The 22660-nt window shown below is 40.5% G+C and overlaps 1 protein-coding gene across 5 annotated transcripts in view; it reads right to left on the bottom strand.

The window, feature by feature from the left end:
* enox1 (ecto-NOX disulfide-thiol exchanger 1) overlaps positions 1 to 21646 on the bottom strand; it is a 30449-nt gene extending 8803 nt beyond the window's left edge. For 3 of the 5 annotated variants that reach the window (XM_072685940.1, XM_072685942.1, XM_072685944.1), the window contains exons 1-10: positions 21564 to 21646; positions 20136 to 20273; positions 15248 to 15415; positions 14940 to 15146; positions 13229 to 13462; positions 8618 to 8830; positions 7259 to 7365; positions 5493 to 5610; positions 2631 to 2815; positions 1571 to 1678 (exon numbers count right to left, since the gene is read on the bottom strand). In XM_072685940.1, the coding sequence (XP_072542041.1) occupies positions 1571 to 1678; positions 2631 to 2815; positions 5493 to 5610; positions 7259 to 7365; positions 8618 to 8830; positions 13229 to 13462; positions 14940 to 15146; positions 15248 to 15415; positions 20136 to 20273; positions 21564 to 21573 (1488 nt within the window). In that variant the 5' untranslated portion in view covers positions 21574 to 21646. Of the gene's footprint in view, positions 1 to 1570; positions 1679 to 2630; positions 2816 to 5492; positions 5611 to 7258; positions 7366 to 8617; positions 8831 to 13228; positions 13463 to 14939; positions 15147 to 15247; positions 15416 to 20135; positions 20274 to 21534 lie in introns of all 5 variants that reach the window. The other 2 variants (XM_072685941.1, XM_072685943.1) reach the window with 2 other exon arrangements.
* Positions 21647 to 22660: the final 1014 nt, after the last annotated feature.

Here is a 22660-nt window from a genome sequence, read left to right as displayed (position 1 = left end):
TAAGAACCAGGAAATGTGGGGAGTGAGGTAGAAACTAAAAAAGTTAGAAAAATAAAAATAGTAAGACAACGCCTGCATGCAGACTGGGTATGAGCGTTGCTGAAGAAGATGAAGCTGTACATAGCTGCAACTAAGTGTTAGCTCTTTGGTTACGAGCATGATGCGCCTCAGACTCTGCAGGACCTCCACTAAATATTGATGTTCCTATTATCTCAGTCAAATAACATTCAAGCAAAGCAATGTCTGTAGTTAGAAAAAAATGAGTAAACAAGCATGTCTCTTATTGTATACTTCTGGGCAAACCACTGCGCTGGCACAAATGATGAGGTATCACGTTGCGCAGTGCAGTTGTGAAGGTGCTGTATCAGTGGGTTCATCTAGATCAGGTGCAGTGTGGTCTACATTAACACACTAAATGGACTGTGATGTGCGTTTTCTTTATGGCCTTTATGTTAACCTCACGTGTACATCTTGGAGCGTGAAAAGTGGAGAGTCTGTAAGCAGTGAATAAAGAAAGGCAGGTCTGAGTGAGTCAGACTCAGCCAATGTGGAGAATTAAGGGGATGAAAAAAATTACAGGTTTCCTATGCTGGGCTCTCCCCTCCAGATACTGTACTTCAGATCCATCATGTTATGAAACATTTTTAGACAGAATTTTCAGAAGGGTGTGTAGGGTAGTGTGTGTGTGTGGAGTGGAGTGCTGCTGCTGCCATATGTAGCCACTCTCTTGCTGCATTTACAGAGAGACAGAGTGAGGACATTGAGTGACCCCAGGCTGCACACTGGCCTCCTGCTGTCACACATGAAGAGAGACAGAGAAAGAGGAATGGCTGCCAAACTGGAACATCTCCCAACAGAAAAGTGCTCTAAAAATAACTCCTATCAGTAAAAGACAACATAAAAGTGCTCCTTAATATGAAATCAACTACAAGTGGATGCCCAATTAAATAATTAGCACACATAGGGCAAAAAATGCAGTGATGATACAGTGAAAAAAGAATGAACCAACCATACATGACATGACATCTCCACATATGACTGTTATCTTTAGACATGGATGAAAAGTATGTCACTCAGCAAAAAGAAAACAGGTGGGTAGTAACTAGTTAAATTTACTACATTATAAGAATTTTAAGCAGCGTTATGTAAGACTTGGTATTTCTTGCTCCTGGGCTCCCCCTACAGTAGAATCTGCCTTTTGAGACACCCTTCAAAAAGCACATGTCTACATGCATTTCTGACCCGTCACTAAAAGTGAAAGAAGCATGAGGACTGATTCAGCAGAGTAAAATTAGAGGATTTTACACAAACATGACTCGGATTACACAGCATTACCCACTTCTTGTGAGTACTGTTCTGCCCACTTCACCAAAGTTACATAGTGCAGGTTGCAGCATACCGAGCCCAGAGTAGCAACGACAGAGACAGTCAGTGGAGCATTACAATGATTTTGGGAAACAGCACTGCTTTATCAAAAAGAATATGTATGTATGTGAGTATGTGGGTAGCATGATTAGAGGATAGGTCTCTTAAAAAAAAGAGGTTTTAGAGGTGTGCATGCCAGTCTTACCTTTTCTCTAAGGCTGAAAACCTCGCCCTCTAGGTAGCGCTGCTCGTCCCGGGCCTGCTCCAGCTCCAGCTCTTTCCCCTTCAGCTCTTCTTGGAGCCGCAACAGTTGCTGTGAAGACAGACAGCATCATGAAGAACAAAAAGGCTGCAGACACTGACAAAGTACTGCCTCTTAAGGTAGGGGATACATGTACAGAAAGAAATTGCACAATAACAACAGGGATCTAGCTTAATCTCTTGGAGAAAACTGAAGGATTCTTTGGCTTTATTGCAAACTGAAGAGGTAAATGTATGTGCAGCACAAAAAAATGTGCAAGTGCAGTCCCTGATGTAAAAGCAAACTCTCTCAGTTCAGTAGCCAATAAGCATGTTTGTTCTATTTTGAAAGACATAATATAAGACATAATAACAAATATATTTTAGATATAGTTAGTATGTAGAAACCATATAGCCTATTCTTCAAAGCAGTGCTTATTTAGACAGTTCTGAAGACACATATGCAGTGTTGTCCTGGTTCACTGTCAGTAAAGACCTTCACAAATATAATACTATATATATGAAACAAATATAATACTATACCAACTATAGGTTGTGTGGCATAGTGGATAACACTGCTGCACTTTACAGCAGAAAGAGGGTTAGTTGGATCTGTAGTTATACTCTGTATCCTGTTAAGGACACTGCCATTAAAATCTCTCTAAGCTGTTTTGAAGTAAACTGAAGACAGAGGGAGAGTGAAAACCCATGCTCCTTATGCTCTTACATAAAGAAAGGCAGTAGAGGTTACCTTGTAGTGCCATTAACTCGGGTAAGAGCAGGAGTAGAAATCTTCCAGCACTTACACTAGCAGGTAAATATCAGCAGCTCAGTGTAAAGCGGGCAAGAATGCCTCAGTGTTTCAGAGTGAAATGGGGCAGGATAATGGAGGTGTGTTTGTGTGCATGTAAGAGCGGGAGTAGAGTGGAGTACCACCAGCATCTTCCTCAGCATAGATTCACTGCAGCTGGAAGAGCAGCTTTAAATGCATGACTATACGATGTGTATGAACCCTGTGTAAACACCTGCTGCATGCTGTGCATGGTCTGCTGGAGGAAATGGAGCTGCTGTTCGTGGGTGTGGTCCTCCTCAGAGCGGTGGGCTTTGCCTTGCTCTTTCTTTAGCAGCTCCACCTCGTTTCTGTAGGCGTCCAGCTGCCAGCGAAGACTGTCGTTTTCCTCTCGCAGGGCACATGACTGTGCAGCCAGGGCTGCACACACACATATAGAGAGGTAGACACTTGGTCAGGAGTTTGTTTTTGAACTCACTTGAAAAATGCATGCCAAGGAAAGGTTCTCACTTTTTGTAACATGCACAAATACGCACATATTAGAATTCTATTGCTGTTGTAACTGTAAAAATGGCAGATTTATAGAAGCAGCAAAAAGACATATGTATAACTATAAGCTATGAGGTGTTTAGCCTTATACCCAGTGCATTTATAAATATACTGAAAGTATATATATATATATATTCCAGGTGAACTTTTTTCCCCCAGGTTCTCTACATTTTTTCCCATCACTCCACGATTAAACTTTAGGTCACTTGACTGTTCTGACCCACTTTTTTAACCTAATTTTGTCCCAGTGTTAAATGCTGCCAATTCCCTGTCATATGGCATGAACAGGACTGGGAGTCAAAAGGCAAGTGCATGTTTTCTCCAAGATAAGTGGAGGCGCCATCGCATCTATTCGCATCGTATCTCTCAAACTGCTGGATAGGAAACATAGGAAAATTCCGTTGAGCTTCTGGCCCATGCTGACATATCATACTTTTCAGAAGCATTTTCGGCTCCTGTTCTGCCACATCCCAAAAGTGTTCTACTGGATTTAGATCTAGTGACTGGAAAGGATGATCAGATGACCACTGAAACTGAACACTGCCAGTAATGCCAGTTTCAGGCAACTTTTGTTTTGTGCATTATCATTCTGGAAGTAACCATTAGAATATGGGTGAATTGTAGCCATGAAAATATGCACATGGTCAGCAGAAATTGAGATTTATTATAACAGGCTTTGTTTCCCCAGTCTTCAGTCTGTTCCTACTGCTGCCTCAGCTTTCTGTTCTTGGCTGACAGAGGTGGGACCAGACATGGTCTTTTGCTGTTGCAGCCCATCTGCTTCAAATTTAATGTGTTTAATTTAAATTTTAAATTTTAAATTCAAATTTAATTTAAAATGTTGTGCATTCCAAGATGCTTTTCTGACCACCACTATTGTACAGAATGGTATCCGAGTTATGTCCGAGTAGTCTTTCTGTGAGCTCAAAGCAATCTGCCCATTCCTTGTTGACCTCTCTTATCAACAAATCATTTCCGTCCACAGAATTGTTTGTTTTTTCAATGGACGTATTATTGTTATTGCACCATTCTGAGAAAACTCTTGATTGGCAGATTAGATTAGAACTGCATGAATGAGTAGGTATACAGATGTTTCTAACAAGTGCTTCTACATTCTTTTACAGTACATTATAATCGATATACAAGTAATGTGTTGGATTAGTTTATGTTACTACAGCAGTCATTAGCATAAATTGGAGAAGAAATGTAAACCTGTAGCGTTTACTGGACAGTTTTTCCTTTGCACTATGGCTCTGCAAAATCAACACACATTTTATGGTATTTTTTCTTCTGCCTCCATCATTATGCATTATTTGGATTCCAAACAGGATGTTACTAAATGGACTTTGTAACATTGTGTTTTGTAAAAAAATACATTCATAAAAAAATAACTGAATTGGGCTATTAAATAGCTCAATTGTTTCCACTGCATACAAAATTCCACTTAAGGATTCTGAGCTGCCATGTTATGACAGGTCATGAAATATCACTAAGCTCTGAATCCCCAGACAGTTTCTACAGCTGGGCTCTGCAGGAGGAATCATTCTTAATCAAATTTGTCACAGAAAACATAAAACTGGAAGCTTTAATCACTCATTCTGACACCCCAACTCAAATAAATAAATAAATGTTTTCCTCAAGATTATTTGCAGGATGTGACTGCTGAATTTCAAGTAAACATACTGCTATAGTCAGGATGGAGTTTAATATTTCATAGGCTTCTGGAAGGACTGTTCGACAATGAATCTTGATACCATTTCATGGCATGTAAAGTCTGAACAAAAGAATGAAAATTAAACACATCGATAAGCCTTACTGACATCACCTCCTTGTTTTTACACTCATTGTTCACTTTTTTAAGCTCCACTTACCAAATAGGAGCACTTTGTTCTTCTGTAATTACAGACTCTAGTCCATCTGTTTCTCTGTATACTTGTTAACCTCCTTTCACCCTCTTTCTTCAATAGCCTTTCTTCAATAGTCAGGATTTCACAGGACCACCACACAGCAGGTATTATTTGGGTGGAGCAGTGACACTGACATGGTGGTGGTGTGTTATTAGTGTGTGTTGCACTGGTATGAGTGGATCAGACACAGCAGTGCCGCTGGAGTGTTTTAACACCTCAGCGTTGCTGCTGATCAAGCTAGGTAGGAGTGTCTAATAGAGTTGACAGTGAGTGGACACAGTGTTTAAAAACTTTAGCAGCACAGCTGTGGCTAATCCACTCGTACCACCCTCGTAACTCACTACTGCCCTGTCAGTGTCACTGCAGTACTGACAATGACCCACCACCCAAAGAGGACCAGCTCTGGGTGGTCCTGTGAGGTCCTGACCATTGCAAATCAGGGTGAAAGGAGGCTAACAAAGTATGCAGAGAAACAGATGGACAACAGTCTGTAATTACAGAAGTACAAAATGTTCCTATATGGTAAGTGGAGCTGATAAAAATGGAAAGTGGGGGTAAAAACAAGGAGATGGTGTTAATGTTATGGCTGATTGTTGTAATCTAGCATTAACAATGCGTTAATATAATTGTTGATTTCACACCTGAGTCATCCATTCGGACCTTCTTACAGGGGTTTTCTTCCAAGTCCTCATCTGACATCTCCATTTCCTCTTCCCTCCTGATTCCCATTATCTCCTCACTGTGGGCGTTTCTCAGCTCCTAGCAGACCATGATCACAAACACACATACACACACATGCACAGACACATACACACACACACACCATTAGTGGCAGCTGTCCTAGACAGAGTGCCATAATATGACATTAATATTTAATGGTTTCTAAGTTACTCCCATAAAAAGCAACGCAGATTCAAATGTAGATACAGACATACAGCACCATATCCTTTAGCCGAGTGAATGAGATTTGCATAGCTAACCAATCTTAATGCATAAGATATCCTGTAAAATGTATGAAATGCAAAGAATCTTTAGTCGTTTGGGCTCTGAACAGGCAACACAACTTTAACAGTGACAAAATATAACAGACAGTGCAGTGGCAAGCACACAGCCTTTGTGACTGATGTGTCGAGTCTGAAACAGCCTGAGGAGAAAGCTGCGGCTGTGCCGTCTCACAGCTGTGTGCGATAACAAAAGTTTGGATGCTCCATTTGTCTGGTACTGAAAAGAGAGCGTAGAAATCGCATTATACAAACTTCCAGGCTCACTGATCCTCTGATAGTCATTATAGGGATCAGCGGCGAGGATGTTTTAATGCCACTGCTGTGAAATCCTGCAGCCCAGACACAGTAAATATCATTTGTGATGCTGCATAAGAGCACATTTGAGTTCTGCTATCTAAAGTAAAACAAAAAAAGAACTCTATTCTTGTTCCACATTGCCTAATGTTTGATCTGGGATTCCTAAATGTTCTGGAGATGCAGATAAATTATATCTGATCCTACATTCCTTTCTGTCACAGCAGAAAGAAAGCGGGTAAGTGAAGAAAAACAATGTTTAATAACATACAGTTCAACCGAAAGATATTCCTAAAACGGCACCTTGCCAAGATTTCACAGTGGTGGTATCATGACTGATTTTGGCCTGTCACTGCACCGAAGTCACCTTCAGAAAAGCAGTGTCTTACCTCCGTATGTACTGTGAACCTAAATGGGACGTTTCCTTTCAGTGACTGGACTCAGGAATGTATGAATACAAAAAAGTGTTCATTCAAGGGGGGGGGGGGGGGGGGGTCGTTTTTTGGTCCTCACAGAAAAAACATCCCACTCACTCACTCATTTACTGCCTTTAAAAGTGTTTCGAGTGTATCGAGTTATGGACCAGAACCATAACAAGATGATTGACAAAGAATGCACCTCTACAACACATACACATAGCCAGTTTGAAAGAAAGTCCTGTAGGCGCTACATAGACGTTTTTGAAAACTCTAAAGCTAGAAAGTTCAGACTTCACAGGGATCACTCTTCACAGCCTGATCAAAGGGCTATATCATAACATCAACCTCTCGTTTTTTAAGCCTTTAATAGAGATGTAATACAAATTTGATGAGTTATGAATAATTAATCTAAGCTTATCATTGATGACTATCATTTTAACCCTGGAAGCATCCGTTGCCATGGCAACTTAAGAGGTACTTGACTTTCTAGCAGATATGGACTATGTTGCAGAGTGAGAGACCAGAATCAAAAATCCAGGATGGTTTATTTGTGAGGCCACAGCAGTTAAGGACAGGCTACATTGGTCATGAGCATCATGAACAGCCACAAGAGCCCCTTTCACATTAGCACTCGGAGAACCAATGTAGCCTGTGGAGTCAGCATGACAAGAAGGGAGGAGCGGTACCAACCTCGCACTGCTTTCGCCAAATGTCTATGTTCTTGCGCTGTGCTTTTGAGAAATGGTCCCATGCCTTTTGTCTGGTGGCAGCGGTGAATACGGCCGTAATCTGCTCAACTTTGGTGAATAAGGAAGTCAGACAAGACAAGCCATTTATGTAAAGCTCTGCACCACTGCCAGCTAGAGCAACACACCAGAAACCTTCAGCTGGTTCCTGATAGTGTGTGCACTATTGTACTTACATCTCATTACCTGCTGATTCAAATCCTTTAGGACTGAGGAAGGCAACAGTCTACAATGGGTGGAATATTCTGCTTGCAGTCGTATAGCTTGTAAAAGTAATGTTAAGGCAGGCTGACAGAAGCCTTCACTTGAAATAAATGCTGCATATTTTTGCATTACAACCACAATAATTCATGAATGTTTTAGTGAGGTTCAAAGCGCGAAATGCTTGCTGAATTTCTACCTCATCCTTGTAAAATGTTGCCTTTTGTTGTGCTTTGATTTGACTACACATTTCTACTGTTGTGATGTTCAGAAGACAAAACACACATTGAGAGATATAGAAGCAGTAATAACTGATACATGATCTGTCCCATAACCTGTATTACTTTAATCCCCATCTCCTTCTCTACTATTGTGCAGTATAATAGAGGAGGATACAAGAAAACAGTTATTCGTGGCGTCTGCTGCAGTCAAGCTGCCATGCACAATTCTAGATATGTACCATCACACCTATTCAAATCACCTTGTATTCCATCAACAGACGTAGTACAAAAGTCTCTAGAATTTCAAGAGCTTTTCAGTGGCTGTTGTTGGTCCGTGGAGAACCTCCAGCTGCTCCTACGTCTCAGAAGATGAGGGAATCTGATTTTGGCCTACCTGTCCGTTAAGTTGAACAGCTCCATCCCTGCTATGAGGACAGACTGCTTCCATTGAGACTGTACTTACTTACCCTGGGCCATTCTCTGGGCTATGGCTAGACTGGCATTGACTTAGGGGACTAGGTCTGAATCTGAACTTTTCTTGCCTTTTTTGTACTTATATTGTTTTCCATTAGCCCTTCTGAACGTCTGACATCTTCGAAAGAAAATGTCATATCAGGCTTCATCAGATATGAAGTAATTGTGTCTCACATGAACAGTGTGACATACCATTATGGCACAACTGCTAGATGAAGGCGTTTACAAAGGGTTGATCTTTAAATACCAACCATGTTGAGAGGAACATAAAGGACTCAACGATCAGATCAGAGGCTGAGCATCTTTAAGAATCCTGCATAATCTCAGGCCTGTAAAAAGGATGTGCCGTTGTCATGGTAACCCTAGATGAACATCTCTTGGTAAGCAGCATGCAGGCAGTGTCTTACATTGTGTGAGGATGGCGAGCAGCGAGTTCTTGAAGTGCTCCTTGGCCAGCTCCATCTCCTCCTCGTGCTGGGCCTTCTCGTTCATGAGGCGCCGCACGTGGCTGTTGGCCGACTGGACCATGGAATAGAAATGATTGGCAGTGCGCCGATTCACCTCGCCCCTTTCTATCCACGTGAACAGCACAGCTATGGCCTCGCTGAACTTGTTGTCATCTGTGAAAAAGGAGGAAGAGAACATTTTGTACGAATTCAAAAAGACGATAAAAAAAGTTTACTCTTCTTGACCGGTTTTCTATCGGAGTGTGACAGTGTAACATTTACTCTGACAGCTGGACCATAGCCTATGAGCGGGTCAACAGCACAGCATGTCTTGATGCCTTAACATGAAGTATAATTCTAAGTTGAGCGTCTGCAGCAGAGGCTTTCAGTGTGGCCCCTCTCAGGCTTTGATAATCTGGTCTCTGTGGACCCCTCTGAAATGCATTACAGAAATTGCAAGAATAATTGAAATTTGCCACTGAGCCAGAGCAGACAGCATACGGCCAGTAGTAAATTACACACCCCCCATAATGAGATCATATATGCAGCACCCTTACATTTTTTCCTTCACTCAGCACATGTAGAACAATATCCTGGAGTATGGATTTAATCATCTAATAAGTGACACACATACATTGATTACACATCTTCCTGCTGTATGTAACAAAATAGGTAGCTGATAATCGTTGCATATTCTAAGCATCTGAATTCTATAGGCAATTTGCAAATAGGCAAATTATTGCTCTCAGCCTTGATATGCAATCTATGTTTGGCAGGAAACCCAGGGGGCCTCAGGCTTCTAAAGCAGTTGCTTGTGAGATTGAGAGCAGATCCTCCATTCAGGTGGCGCTCTGCCTTCCCAGCTAATTAAAGCTAATAGAATTCTCCAAGTCCCAAGGCAAGAATGCCATTTGACGGGAGCAAAAATAATTCCCTCAGTCAAATGAGACGGCACAGCCACCACCCCCACCACTAATGAGGGCCATGACAGAAAATGTAAATGTGTAAATCTCCACACCCTCCCTCAAAATCCCCCAGCATCCCCCTCTGCCCTCGCTGTAACTCAACTCCTGTGACAGTCACCATGTTACCGGCTACTCACTGCCAACAAAAACAGAATTGCTTAGTGTCGGGTTATTGGCTTATTTTTATGAAGCTGCCACGTTTATTTCTCTCAGCCTGTGTGCTGCAGTAATGAACGTGAGTAATGTATTTATTCGGCTGAAATGAGAAAGCATTAACCAGAGGCTGTTGGAGTGAATACCATTAAAAAAACAAAAAAAGTCAAAATAATGCCTTTAACTGCAGCAGACAGGGCCCCCAAAGACAGTAGGTGGATAAGACCACAGGGACGCTATAGAAAAAGGACAAAGCTAAAGAAAAATGAAAAAAAAAAAAAAAAACCTTGGTGGAGAAAGCTAAGGATTTACACTAAAACACTGCAGAATAGCTCTGAAATGCTGCCCTCTAACAGAGAGGTGGCTTTCTTTCTGATGGCCTATTGCTACAGTATTACACATAAATGTTCTAGCGCGGGAGTGCACCCTGATGTTTCACAGCACAGAGGCTCTGAAACGAACAAAAGCTTCCTGTCTGTCCGCACACTGTTCACATTTAAACAGGCACTGTGATATTTGTTGCCTATAAATATTAGTGTAGTATAAAATTGAACAGAGCAGGCCGGACCAAATTTAAACCGAGGCTTTGATAGAGAAACTGTTTCTTCGGCGAGTGAAGTGTTCCTGTGCCAGGAAGAATATTGAGTTGTATTAGACACGGAGATGCTTTATCTGATGCCCTTTGGGCTCAATTAACATACAAGGGAGCACAGTGGAAAGGATGCAGCACACAGAGAGAATGGGAAAGGCTTGACAGTGTGCCATGATTGCTGATGAGGTGGGGGTTGCTGTGAAGTGTCCTTCATCTAAGTGAAAGCAGAAATCTCACAGGAGATGAGAGAGTTTCTGAGAAGCCTGAAAAAGACCCAAACCATCACCCTGGACCTGCTGTCAACCTGAAGTTTCTTCTAATCATAACAAAGCGTAGGAAAATATTAGCTCTGAGCCAATGCTAGTATTGAGCCAGTTGAGCATTTGATGAAATACTGTGCATGAATGTGTATAAAAGATTGTGATGCACTGGATGTTTATGGAGAAAAAAATATCATGTAAAATCCCTAAAAATGTAAAAAGAAATAAGGTATGGTAAGAAGAACAGCAGCACCAGCTCAGATATGTGTTCCTCATATTGGATATTTAGTTGAAAAGGAGGCCGTTCAAAATGAAGAAGGCATAGATTTAGTTTGGCTGCTTGCAGGGAGCAGAAAAATACTGGGTTCCAGGTTTAGAAAAACAATTTCTGGTACCTGGAAAATCACCCTGAGGCATGAGGAAAAAATCAATAGGATTCATTCAAGCAATACAAAGGGAACCCATACACTGCACTTGCCAGGACACATTTCACCTATATGGCTAATAATTACAAATATATAGTACTGATCAGATCAACTGATCTGAATATATCAGAATAAACAGATAAACAAAAAAAAGATTGTACTTTACTTTAACTCATACTTACATAATGTTGACATAATGACAGATTTCATATGTTGTCAGGAGATGTTAAGACAGATTATGTTTATTAATATAACAATAGTAACATTTGTTTCTTGTTACCCTTACTGGTAACGGTCATAGCACATACTATGAGTGTTTGATGGCATGACTTTCAATAGCATGTCACAAAAATGTCATTATATTAAACATTATGGTATCTGGTAATGATAACATGACAATATCATAATGCACATAATCTGTCATAACAGTTTATGGTAACATATTACATCTTACTTACTTATATTACACATTACTGCTATAACACATCCACACATGTTGTGTGGAAGAGTTTATGTAAAGTGTTACCAAATATGAGTAAGCACAGAGAACACAATGAAACGGTCAGTATTTACAGTTGTAAAGTACAGGATCTAATCAATCCTTTAAATGAAATCAGGTGCGCTGCTGGTGGAGTTGCTTTATTAATATTAGTTAATATATAAGATGCGCAAATATGAATGTGATGTGCTCATCCAAAGATATTAATGTTTCTGCATTATTATTTCCCTTTAATTTATTTATAACTTTACAGGTGAAGGAAAAAACCTTTGTTTATTTTCCACCTAATTTGCTCCCAATCTTGTACTGCCAATTCACCCACCCGTTCGTAGCTCCCACTAGCTCTCGCAATGCTCCCAACATTCGAATGAGGGTTTAACACATTCTTCTGATACACGCGAGGTCAGCCACTGCCTCTTTTTGAACTCCCACCGATGCGGCATTGCCAGGCCGACACGCGCAGAGGAAAGCGTCGGGTCCTCAACTCCCTGCACCAGCTAACAGATGCCTGTTCCAGCCAACATCACCTTAGGAGCCACAGCCAATTGTGCTCTCTCTGACTCTGGCCACTGATGGCAAGGGATTGAAATATGCAGGCCACAGTGGTAGCACAGTTAGTACACCACTGAGCCACTCTTTTTAAAAACAAAATGAAGAAAAAAAACCCCAAAACAATATGTACATACAAGGTTAATAAATATAATATATATTAGATTACATAACATATAAATAACTTTACTCATAGCAACAGATTCCTCTTACTTTCTACTGTATTTATGTTAATTCTAATGTTGTACAGTAAGGGATTAAGCCTGTCCTGGACCACATTTTCCTTTCAAAGGAGAACTTTCATTCAGAATGCTGAGTAGTCCAGGACTCTGTTAATCCCTGTCTGGGAAACCAGCCCAGGCAGACACACTCATTGCTGAGATAAATAGTTTTAAACAATTTTGCTGACTGCCCAAGGTTTCTGCGTAGTACTGTATATTTATATAAGTTTACAAAGAGGAATGTTTTTTTTAGGTTCATATTTAAAGTTGGAATGACTACAGCACTTCACAAAACATGTTGCAATCCTCAGGATCCCTGACTAAACCAGGACAACTTCATCTGTGATTAATAATACATTTGACTACTTCTGTCCTGAGTAAACCAAAGCTGTTTGTAATTGAGAACACTGGCCGAGCCTTTCCTTCACTACACACAAATCACTGTTATCTACTGAACCCAGGTCTTCTGGCACTGTGTTTAGTCTAGGGGTAGGAGGCCTTTTAGCAAAAAATGGCCACTATAGACCACAAACAGGACTAGCTCAGCTCATAAGTGCACCAGCCCTACAGAACAAACAACAGCTGGGGCTGTTTGGGTGGCAGCTGCAGGGAGTGGAGAGGACTACTCTGTTGAGCATCGAGGGACTTACAGCCAGACAGCCATTCATTATAGTGTCGCCCGTTACATCATCAGAGAACCGCCAGGCAAGGTGTATAAAACTGCATACAAACAAGCCCAAATGACCAAACAGGTCATCACACCACTCTGAACCCAGTAAAGCAGCCCAGAGAGCAGCTGGAGAGATCTCCCACCTGCACTGTGTTTCTCTGCCACGGTAATGATGATAAATCTTCTGATAACACACAACTACAGTGATCATGACAGCACTTTCAGAAGAAATCCATACCTTTCAGTCTTTCGGCCAACAGGCCCGCCTCATGTTCGGAGTAGTGCATGATGGGAGGAGGAGAGGGGGGTCTCAGGCGGTCCTCCTGGATTTTACGCCGATGACGTTCTTCTCGCGCCAGTAACCTCTGTTTGCATTCCCACTCATACAAGTCATCCCTCGCCTGAGCAAAGTCCACATGAATGCGGCCTGAATCCTTCTTGTCTGTGCTGGAACCGATGCGCATCCGGTAGCCTAACATAGCCCACATCAAAGAGAGCCGTTACTCATCCACACTGATATCACATTCCAGTGTACTGAAATAAAAGCACACTAATTAGAAATAGAAATGTTTTTCAACTGCAAATATAAGTACATCATGTGCTAATCCAAAGATATTAAATATTTCTGCACTATCCATATTTCCCCATCTTTAATGTATTTGATTTATGTCTTTACAGTTGAGTGTCTCAGGACAAGTCATTAAATATGAAATGGTAGAAATATGCTCTGCATTATGATTCTAACTGAAACTCTGCAGCAGTTGGATCTGAAAATGTGATATCTGGCACTTTGGCTTTGCTGGACTCCCCAGCAGGCCAGCATATGAAAGTCAATGTCTCTTACTGAATCACTGACTGACTCACTGACTGACTAGGTAGAGCTACACAACATTAAGTAGTGTTATCATTTCCAAAGTCAGATTCCCCCCCCCCCCAGTGCAGAGCAGACAAAAATAATAATGAAAGAAAGTAGAAAACACCTTCATGGGTCCTCAGGTACAGTATCTCAGTGGTCAGTATGTTATTAAGCTTTGGCTTTGTCTGACTTCAGCTGGTAATTCACCTCTCAGTATAACTAATGTTATTTAGTGTAGCTCTACCTAATCTCACCTGATCAATCAAAACGATAATCTGTATCGCTTACTGGCGGCTTCTGCTTGAGGTCCCAATCTCTTCATTCCATAAACCCAAACCCACCACGTACAGAACAAGCAGGTTCTGTTTCTGATGACAGGGTGCTTGCTTACACATTTCTAATACGCAAATGTGCCTGGATGTACAAACAAATGGGAAACTAGGTGGCATATTTCATTTTTCGTACTATCATTATGCCAGTCGCTACACTGGCGACTTTTTTCCTTTCTTAATATGTGGATAAAGTCATCATTACATACATGTTAGCATATATGCTAGCAACTAGAGAATGAGTGATTTTTGCTCATAGTTTTACACTCTCAAGAGAACATTACACATGATTTTGGGTGACCACAGATACGTATTTATGTGTGTGTATGCATGCAGAAATAATCCTAAAGCCTGTTACTATGCTAATAATAGTCATATAGTCTGTTATGATAATTTTGAGCTAGCTAGCTAGCCAAATTTGTCTTCATGGATTCTTGCAAGAAACAGCAGTAGTTACTACAGTAGCTTTTAGTATAGTTTATGAGAAACTAATCAAATGCTGAAAACAAAATAGACTTTTCTACTCTTTTTTGCCAACAAAGAATGCTTAGCACAGCATAACACACCTGGATAAATGTAATAATACTAATACTACTACTAATAATAATAATTAAGTTTATTTACTACCCTGTACATAAAATCTTTTTCCATCCTGTACCATTAACCTCTTTGGTTAACAGCTAGTGATGGTCCAGCAAAACTTGACGTGTCTAGTTTTGTTTGTTTGTTTGCTTGTTTGTTAAGTAAGACACTGTGACACAAACCAGACAGATATAGGGCTTTGTCCACCATGAACTCCTCGCTATAGCGGATGTGGCAGAAGTTTTTCTTGCTTTTGCGGATGGCAATGATTTCCCCACACTGGTCAAACACCTCTCGGATAATCTCCTCGCTCGCATTCTCTGGAAGTCCACCAACGAAGACTGTTTTACATCCTGGAGGCCGCTCTCTGGTGGATGGTGGCGGTAGATCTGTAGTGTATATGGGGGCAAACATCAGGCATAACACATAACAAGTGTTTTTTAAAAGTAATAATTGGCTGAAGCAGAGAGCAGCAGGAAGCATGTCTTACTGGGGTTTTGAGGGAAGAGCGTGCAGCTTTTGCAGTGGATAATTTCCTTGATGACAGGTAGTTCAGGCTGCACAGGTGGGGGAGGCACAAGACTGATCCCTGCCATCATGGGGTTAATGGGGGCAATGATTCCCAAGTTGGGGTCGAAACCCTGGATGCAAATGGAGTCTGAGAAAGAAAAAAAAGAGACAAAATAAAGAGCTATGAATGCAGCCATTGATTAGGAGCTAAACTCTTAAACCGCTTGAGCAGAACAACAAAGAAGCCAAAGTAATCAGAGAGCCAAGCTGGTAAAACTCAGATCAGGCTGAGCTGCTTCAGTCTTCATAGCACAGGAAAAGGAAAATCCATATTACTTTTTTCTTCACATTGCAATAACATTAAGCCATGCAGGATATGAAAGTGAAAACCTCTGGATTTACTCAGGCGTAAATACTAAAATAAACAGTGGAGAGTAGCTTTATTATTATGTATCTGTAAAAGCAATTTCAGTATATCTGTAAGCATAGCTTTCCTAAATATGAAATGTATATGACTGAGCTAGTTGTCCTTCCTCTCCCCATCTTATCTATTCAACCTCCAGTTTTCTCTTTCCTCCTTTAGAGAGTTTTGCTATGTCTTCCAAAGTAGTCATATTCATTTATTTCTTTTACAGAAAGGAGCCTTCTATGTATCTATGCTGCCAACAAATCTAACAGAGCAGAAATAGTGACACTACTGTATTTGTGAAGAATATCTGCATGCTATCTCCTCAGCACTTAAGTACTGTCCTAAAAGTCCTAAAAGAAAAAGCATTCCAAAATGGAAAGATCTCATTTTTATGGCAGGCCTGGTTGATCGTGGCTATAATAAAGGATTTCAAAATATAAACCATATGTTAAATCAGCGACACACCCTATTTATCCAATGTTATCAGCATATAAAATTTTAACCACAACTACATCAGCATTTCTGAAGGATAATAGATTGCCATTAGTAAATCTCTGTGCTAGTAGTCATGTGAAATGCATGTGTGCTTTAGCAGATTTGTGTGAAACACCCGAAAACGTAAATTGTGATGACTCTAACAGGTAAATTGCACATAGAAATGCCTTGCATTCATCATTCGTTAATGTTGTTTTTCCTCCCTCTGAGAATGATTCAAGGACTGCTCATTCTTTTGGCCCCAAGACCCTCACTGTCTGCCAGAGACTGAAGGACGGGTTTTATTTGCTATTATTATCTTTTTTCCCCTTTCCACAGAAATTAGATCCACCATGAAGTCTCCAAAGTCTGATCTGCTCCACAGAAAACAGCTGCCTGTGATTAGCAAGGAGGCGAGATGTCATCAATCAGAGGTCTCCACAGATACCATTATCAACCATTTGTGGACCACTTCAAATATCAGTTCCATAAGGAGCTCTGTCTCTCTCTTCCTGTACTCTTTGGCTTCGAAAAACCTCGAGCCATCCCTCATCATGGAGCATTTGTGAGACTTGCTTATCCCCAGCAGTCGCAGTGATGATGTGTAACTCTGATAGGAACACAAAAACCTAATCTAACAGCAGCCGCCTGGGCAGAGAGCAGCCACTGTGCAGACAGCACTCACTGCTCATACTCATTTAAAACTGAGCTTAGCTGCCTGAAAGCACACTGAGGCTCTTCTGGAGACGAGGTCCAGTAATGTGGACTGGAACATGAGAAATTCTGTCCTCTTTACATTTGTCTGTTCTTATATCTGGAAAGTTTAGCGCGTTTCCTTAGGCATCAGCTGAGCTGGAATATAATTTACTGCACACTTTCTGTTGTACAAGTTCAGAACCCATAGATATATTCTGTGTTTTTACATTTGTTGTTTCTGCTTATTTCTAAAAATCTGAAAGTTTACTCAGGTCTCTGCTAAGCTGGACAGAATAATAATTCAAGTATAGCAAACACATAAAAAGTAATGTATTAAAAATACATGCAGAAATTACTGTTTAAGTTGTAGTTTTTACTTAATTTATCTTAATTTATCAATTCATTTGGCCATGTTCTCTTCACTGGCTCCCTGTAGCTGCCCGCATCTGATTCAAAACCCTGAGCCTGGCCTACAAAGCCAAGAATGAACCAGCCCCTCCATCCTTGATGGCAATAGTCAAAAGCCCATCTGAGTTCTTCGAGCTTCGAGTACAACTCGACCTGACCCACCATCCTTAAAGATCCACGGAAGACAAGCATCCAGGCTTTTTTCTATCCTGGCACCGAAGTGAAGGAGCGTACTTCCCCTGGGTGTTAGAACGACAGTCATTTGCTGTCTTCAAATGCAGACTGAAGGCCCTCCTCTTTCAAGAGTACTTAGGTAAGGGAAGTATTGTGGTCTCTATACTGCCTTTTCTGTTTAGAAGAATCAAAGCTTAGAGAAACAAACTAGCTAAGGATATTTTCTGAGTAAATTCTGAGAAATAAAATGCTTATCGTGTGAAGTTCCAATGTTCCAATACCCCTCCCGCCCTTTGACCCATTTTTGCTCTCATCACTTCCTTGAATCCACTGCTTCATCCACAATCAGAACTGCTGTTTGTCTTATGTCTCATGAACTAGGAAAAAGGGGGACACTTTTTGGTAACTGGACCAGGGTATACTGATGTATATTGTGTTCTTAACACAAACATGTTTTAAAAAGTATTGACTATAGTTTTAATTTAGATTACACACTGTGGAACACAAATAGCCACCATTTTTTCCCTTAACGATTACTTCAGGCAAATGCATTTTTAAATGCATCTGCAGTGGCCTGCCAGCCCATCACACTGGGCAGAGTAAATAACAACCATGCACTGAACTCACTTTTAAAGATTGTAGATTTGTTTATCTACAGAGTATTCTAAAAGTACTGCCTCAAAAATGAACACTGCAGTGGACTGAATATAGATGTTTAATGTCTGCATTACTCTGTATTCTGAATATATACTCCCAACATGTGTATCCTGCAGTTCTGGCCATCGATAAACAGCACTAGACTCGAGAGGTTAAACAGATTCCAAGCACAAAGAGTTAAATATAGCAGAAGCAGAAACTCCTTAAGCTCAAGCATCATGATCAGTCCAGACTGTACCACAACAAACACACGGGGAGTTGTTTCCTTGTCTAAATGCAGCAGTGGCTAAATAGGTCATCACAAGTGCACACCAGCGTTTGTGCATTATTGTTTTTTTTTGCCCCCCCCCCAATCAACTCAGCTCAGGCTTCCTGAATCTTTGCATAAATCCATGCGTTCAGCCATTCAGGGCTTACACCAATTCTGACTCCAAATCTCCCAGTGTGCTCATTTAATAGCGCTCAAAATGGAGCTTTAACAATAGCAACTCCAACGGCGAGAAAATCCGCTATATTTAGAGCCGGCTTCTTTGTGCTTCTTTACAAATCCTGCTGGATAAGTGTAGACTGAGAAATAATTGCACAAAGCACATCCTCAAATGAAGTGAAGAAAATAAACAGTTAAAATCGACAGAAACCGAAAGTATTAAATATAAAAATAGGACAAAGCTGCTTTGTATGTCGCAAGTTCAGAAGCTGTTTAAAACTGTGCGTCAAAAGCAATTTCTATGATATTTTCAACTGTCCTAGAAAATCTGCTTTAAAAAGACCAGAGCAAAACCTTTGCAGACATTATGGCATTTACTGCATAATCCTGACACAGCCCAGATGCTTTCTTTTCAAGCTGGTACTTCGGTAAATATCACAATGGTCCTGCTGGCTCCAGAAGGTTTAACCTGTTTGTTCTCAAAGCTCAGTGTCCTTTTTTTTGCCATGTGACCGGGTCTGCTTTGAGGCATTTAAGGCCAGGTGTGTGTGTGTGTGTTATGCTTTTAATTATTCTTATGATTCCAAGTATACAGACAATAGAACAGTGTGTGTGGAGAGGAATCACACTGGTATTTAAAACACTGTTACCTTGTGAAATGCTTGAGGGATTTTTACCACCCTGCTTTATTGTATTAACCAGGGCCAGAAGCTAAAAACAGTCATTTTAATAATCAGTTTGGTATTATTCCTTAAAACACCCAAGAACAAAAATCATCCAGCATACAATTCAAAACTGAGCTGTTTCCAACTTATAACAGGCCTCTTTAAATATGCACGATCTGTAGAATCTGCTCATGCATTTTAATCCCTGCTTAATTTGCCTGGATCCGCTATGGCTCCTTGGCGTGATGGTAATTACAATAGGTAGCACTCTAAGTAGAGACTCTATTTGTATGAGATAGTCTGCTGCTATAAATGCAGGAACTGCACAAAACACAGTCTGAGAGGAAAGCCAATTACATAGCTTCCCTATCATTCACTCTGCTGTTCACTTGAAACACAGTCCCAGACAGCCCAGTGCTTCTTGTGAAATGGGTGTGTTTCTAAGAAAAAGGAGATTAACGGTGCCAAAAGCCTGATTATAGTGATTCCGTTAGCAGTTCACCATCCTTCAGCTCATGATTCTCTAGTTTCCACAGAACTAGCCAAAGAGAGACGGCATTCCACAGACCAACACCTTTATAAATGATTCTTCTAAGTGGAAATTGGATGTAAGGACCCAGACAGAGCTTTTTTGGGCAGCGTGTGCCTCCAGAGCACTCCAGGGCCTCAGCCTTTTAGAGCTGAAACAACTGGGTACCTCAGTGAAAGAATAAAGCTCAACAGACTGGAACATGGTTTAACATAAAATCCAATGTCTAGCATTGCTTCTAAAGGTCACATATTTGGCTTGGGTGGCCAGTGCTGGAGCGACTTGCCGAGGGGAATATATAAACCTCCTTTTAGTCTACAGCCGGCTCCTGTATCTGGGTGAGAGAGCTGGGGTTACACTGGAGAACCCCATTGGGGTTGGTGAAAGATTAGGTTAGAGTGGTTATAGGCCTAAGATGTATGACTCTACCTGACACCAGCTGCTGCCCGGTCAGGCCCATGGGCATGATGCCCAAGTTGTTCATGGCTGTAGCCCAAGCACCAGGGTCTGCCACAGGCACACTTAGGTGGCTCTGCTCTGTCCCCAGTCCCCCAATGCCGTCTGCTGCTGAGAACAGAGAACAGAGAACATTCTTTTACAAACTGCTCTCTGTGAAAAGAGGATATTAAGCACAACAAGGCATTATTGTAAATAACTTCACATTGAGCTAATGTGGAGAAAAACAACTTGGCTGGTACACGTTCTCTTCTAATGAACAGGTGGCTGCTATAGATCAGCCTGTGGTGTATTTGGCAACATTGACTGTGACTTTCACAATCTATGTCCACTGTTTACCAATTTTCTCTGCACAGCCAGAGTCATAGCTGGATGAAATGTTTAATGGTTTCATTACAATGCTGGGTCATATATCATATGCAATGTATTTCACTGACATTGTTTTTCATCTAAAAATGTAATTAAAAAAACAATACGTTTTCTTTGGGGAATTGGTGTCATTCTCAGAGAGAATCAGAACTGAACAAAATAAAACAGTCCAGTCAAAACAATCAATGACAGGTTGGACATTCTCTTAATCTCTCTTATCTGGAAACTGAATTTAATAATTCAGTATCTCATTTCAATATTGTCCAACAAGCAACCGCTTTCTACAAATACCATGTCTATAAGAATCATAACATTCACAAAATGTTGTAATGCATTCATAAGACATAATAACCACTGCTATACATTTTTATCAAAAAGAAATCAAAGTTTCAGGCATGTTTATTCTGCTTTATGAATAGTTGACAAAGTGTGTTATAAGTATTGTTTACATAGGGTGATCAGACGTCCTCTTTTCCTGGACATGTCCTCTATTATTATTATAAGCTTGAAAGTACATGTTACAATATGTTAAAACATAGATAAGCTATTGTTCCATTCAGGATAAATCATCGCACAGTTTAGTGTATGTTAATGACTTCATGTTAACAATACATTATGCACATTAAACTTGCCTACGAAATGTAATTCATTTTCATAAATATTTAAAGTGATGTTTATAAGGCCTAATAAACTTTAGTGTGCTATGTCATAGATTCTTTTACACATGGCAGTCACAGAAATGCCATTTCTATAGGAATGTCTGTAAGAACTGTTTACTCTCAACACTTATTTAAGTATATTGTAGTACTGTACGCTACAAGCATACAGTATATCATGTGTTTACTTAATAGTTTAATAGTCAAACGAGACCTTTTCCTCATTTGGCATTCCACCTTTAATACCACCCACATGCAAAGCCAGGTGTCAATACGGGGCTTATAATTAATCAACTATAATGAATCATCCTGCATTGTGCTGTGTCAGTGATAAAGTGAGGATTAACTGAGATGGTGGTGAGAGAAGTTTAGTTACTGCTGGCCATGGCAGGTCTGCTGTAGCTCTGTTTCTGGAGGCCACTGCTGTCACCAGAGCCCCTGCTCGTCCAGGGCAACTGGCCAGAGGGGAGAGAGATATTCAGGGGCTCATCACAGCACACACACAAACCTGTGAGACACAAAAATAAAGCTACATTAGATCTAATGGATATCAGTTTATAGAAAACAAAAGTGAAAGAAAATACAGAATATGGACAAAAGTGTTGGGACACCTGATCATTCATCATTTCCTCTGAAATAAAGGGTATTTAAATGAGTGTATTCTGCTTTTGTTGGAGTTACTGTCTCTACTGTCCAGGGAAGGCTTTCTATTGGGTTTTAGAACATTGCTATGAGGATTTGATTGCATTTAGTGACAAGAGCATTAGTGAGGTCATTAGTGAGTGAGGATTCCCCAACTCCCCAGCTCATCACCAAATAAATGGATGGAGCACCATCATTCCAGAGAACACAGTTCTACTGGTCCATGGCTTTATAACCCTCTAGCCCACACCTGGCATTAGACATGGTTCCCATAGCATGTTTATATGCTCCAGAGAATCCTTTTCTATTGTCAATACTTCTCTACAAGGACTAGACAAGCTGTATGTGTGCATTTATACATCTGTCTCAGCAATGGGAGCAGCTTAAAGTAGTTAAATACATTAATTAGAAGAGGTGTCCACAAATGTTTGGACATACAGTTTATCTAAGAGAGGATAAATGCTTAAATTCAGAGAGATGTTCACTGGAATTGCCATCCTTTTAATTCTGGATGTCTTGTGATTAAAATGTAGGTTTAATTGTGTAATTAATTATAAATGTTTATAGTGAAGTACACTGACATTTACATCATGTAAATGTCATCTTCTGTACTTCTGAATTTTCCCTATTTGTTATGATGACAAAGATGTAAGAGATGTTTCTTCAGCCAAACAAGACACTACACACAACAGCAAATTATAATGTATGGCTCATATTTACGGCATTTGGCTGATGCTCTTATTCAGAGCAACTTCCCTTTAAACGATATTACACATGTAAGGGAACATAGCATTAGCAGTCTTGCCCATGGATTGTTGTTCATTGGTGTAG

This window comes from Salminus brasiliensis, chromosome 8 (assembly GCF_030463535.1).
Source record: "Salminus brasiliensis chromosome 8, fSalBra1.hap2, whole genome shotgun sequence".
Lineage (NCBI taxonomy): Eukaryota > Metazoa > Chordata > Actinopteri > Characiformes > Bryconidae > Salminus > Salminus brasiliensis.
Note: the sequence above shows the minus strand (reverse complement) of the source record. Positions and strands in the feature narration are given on the sequence as shown.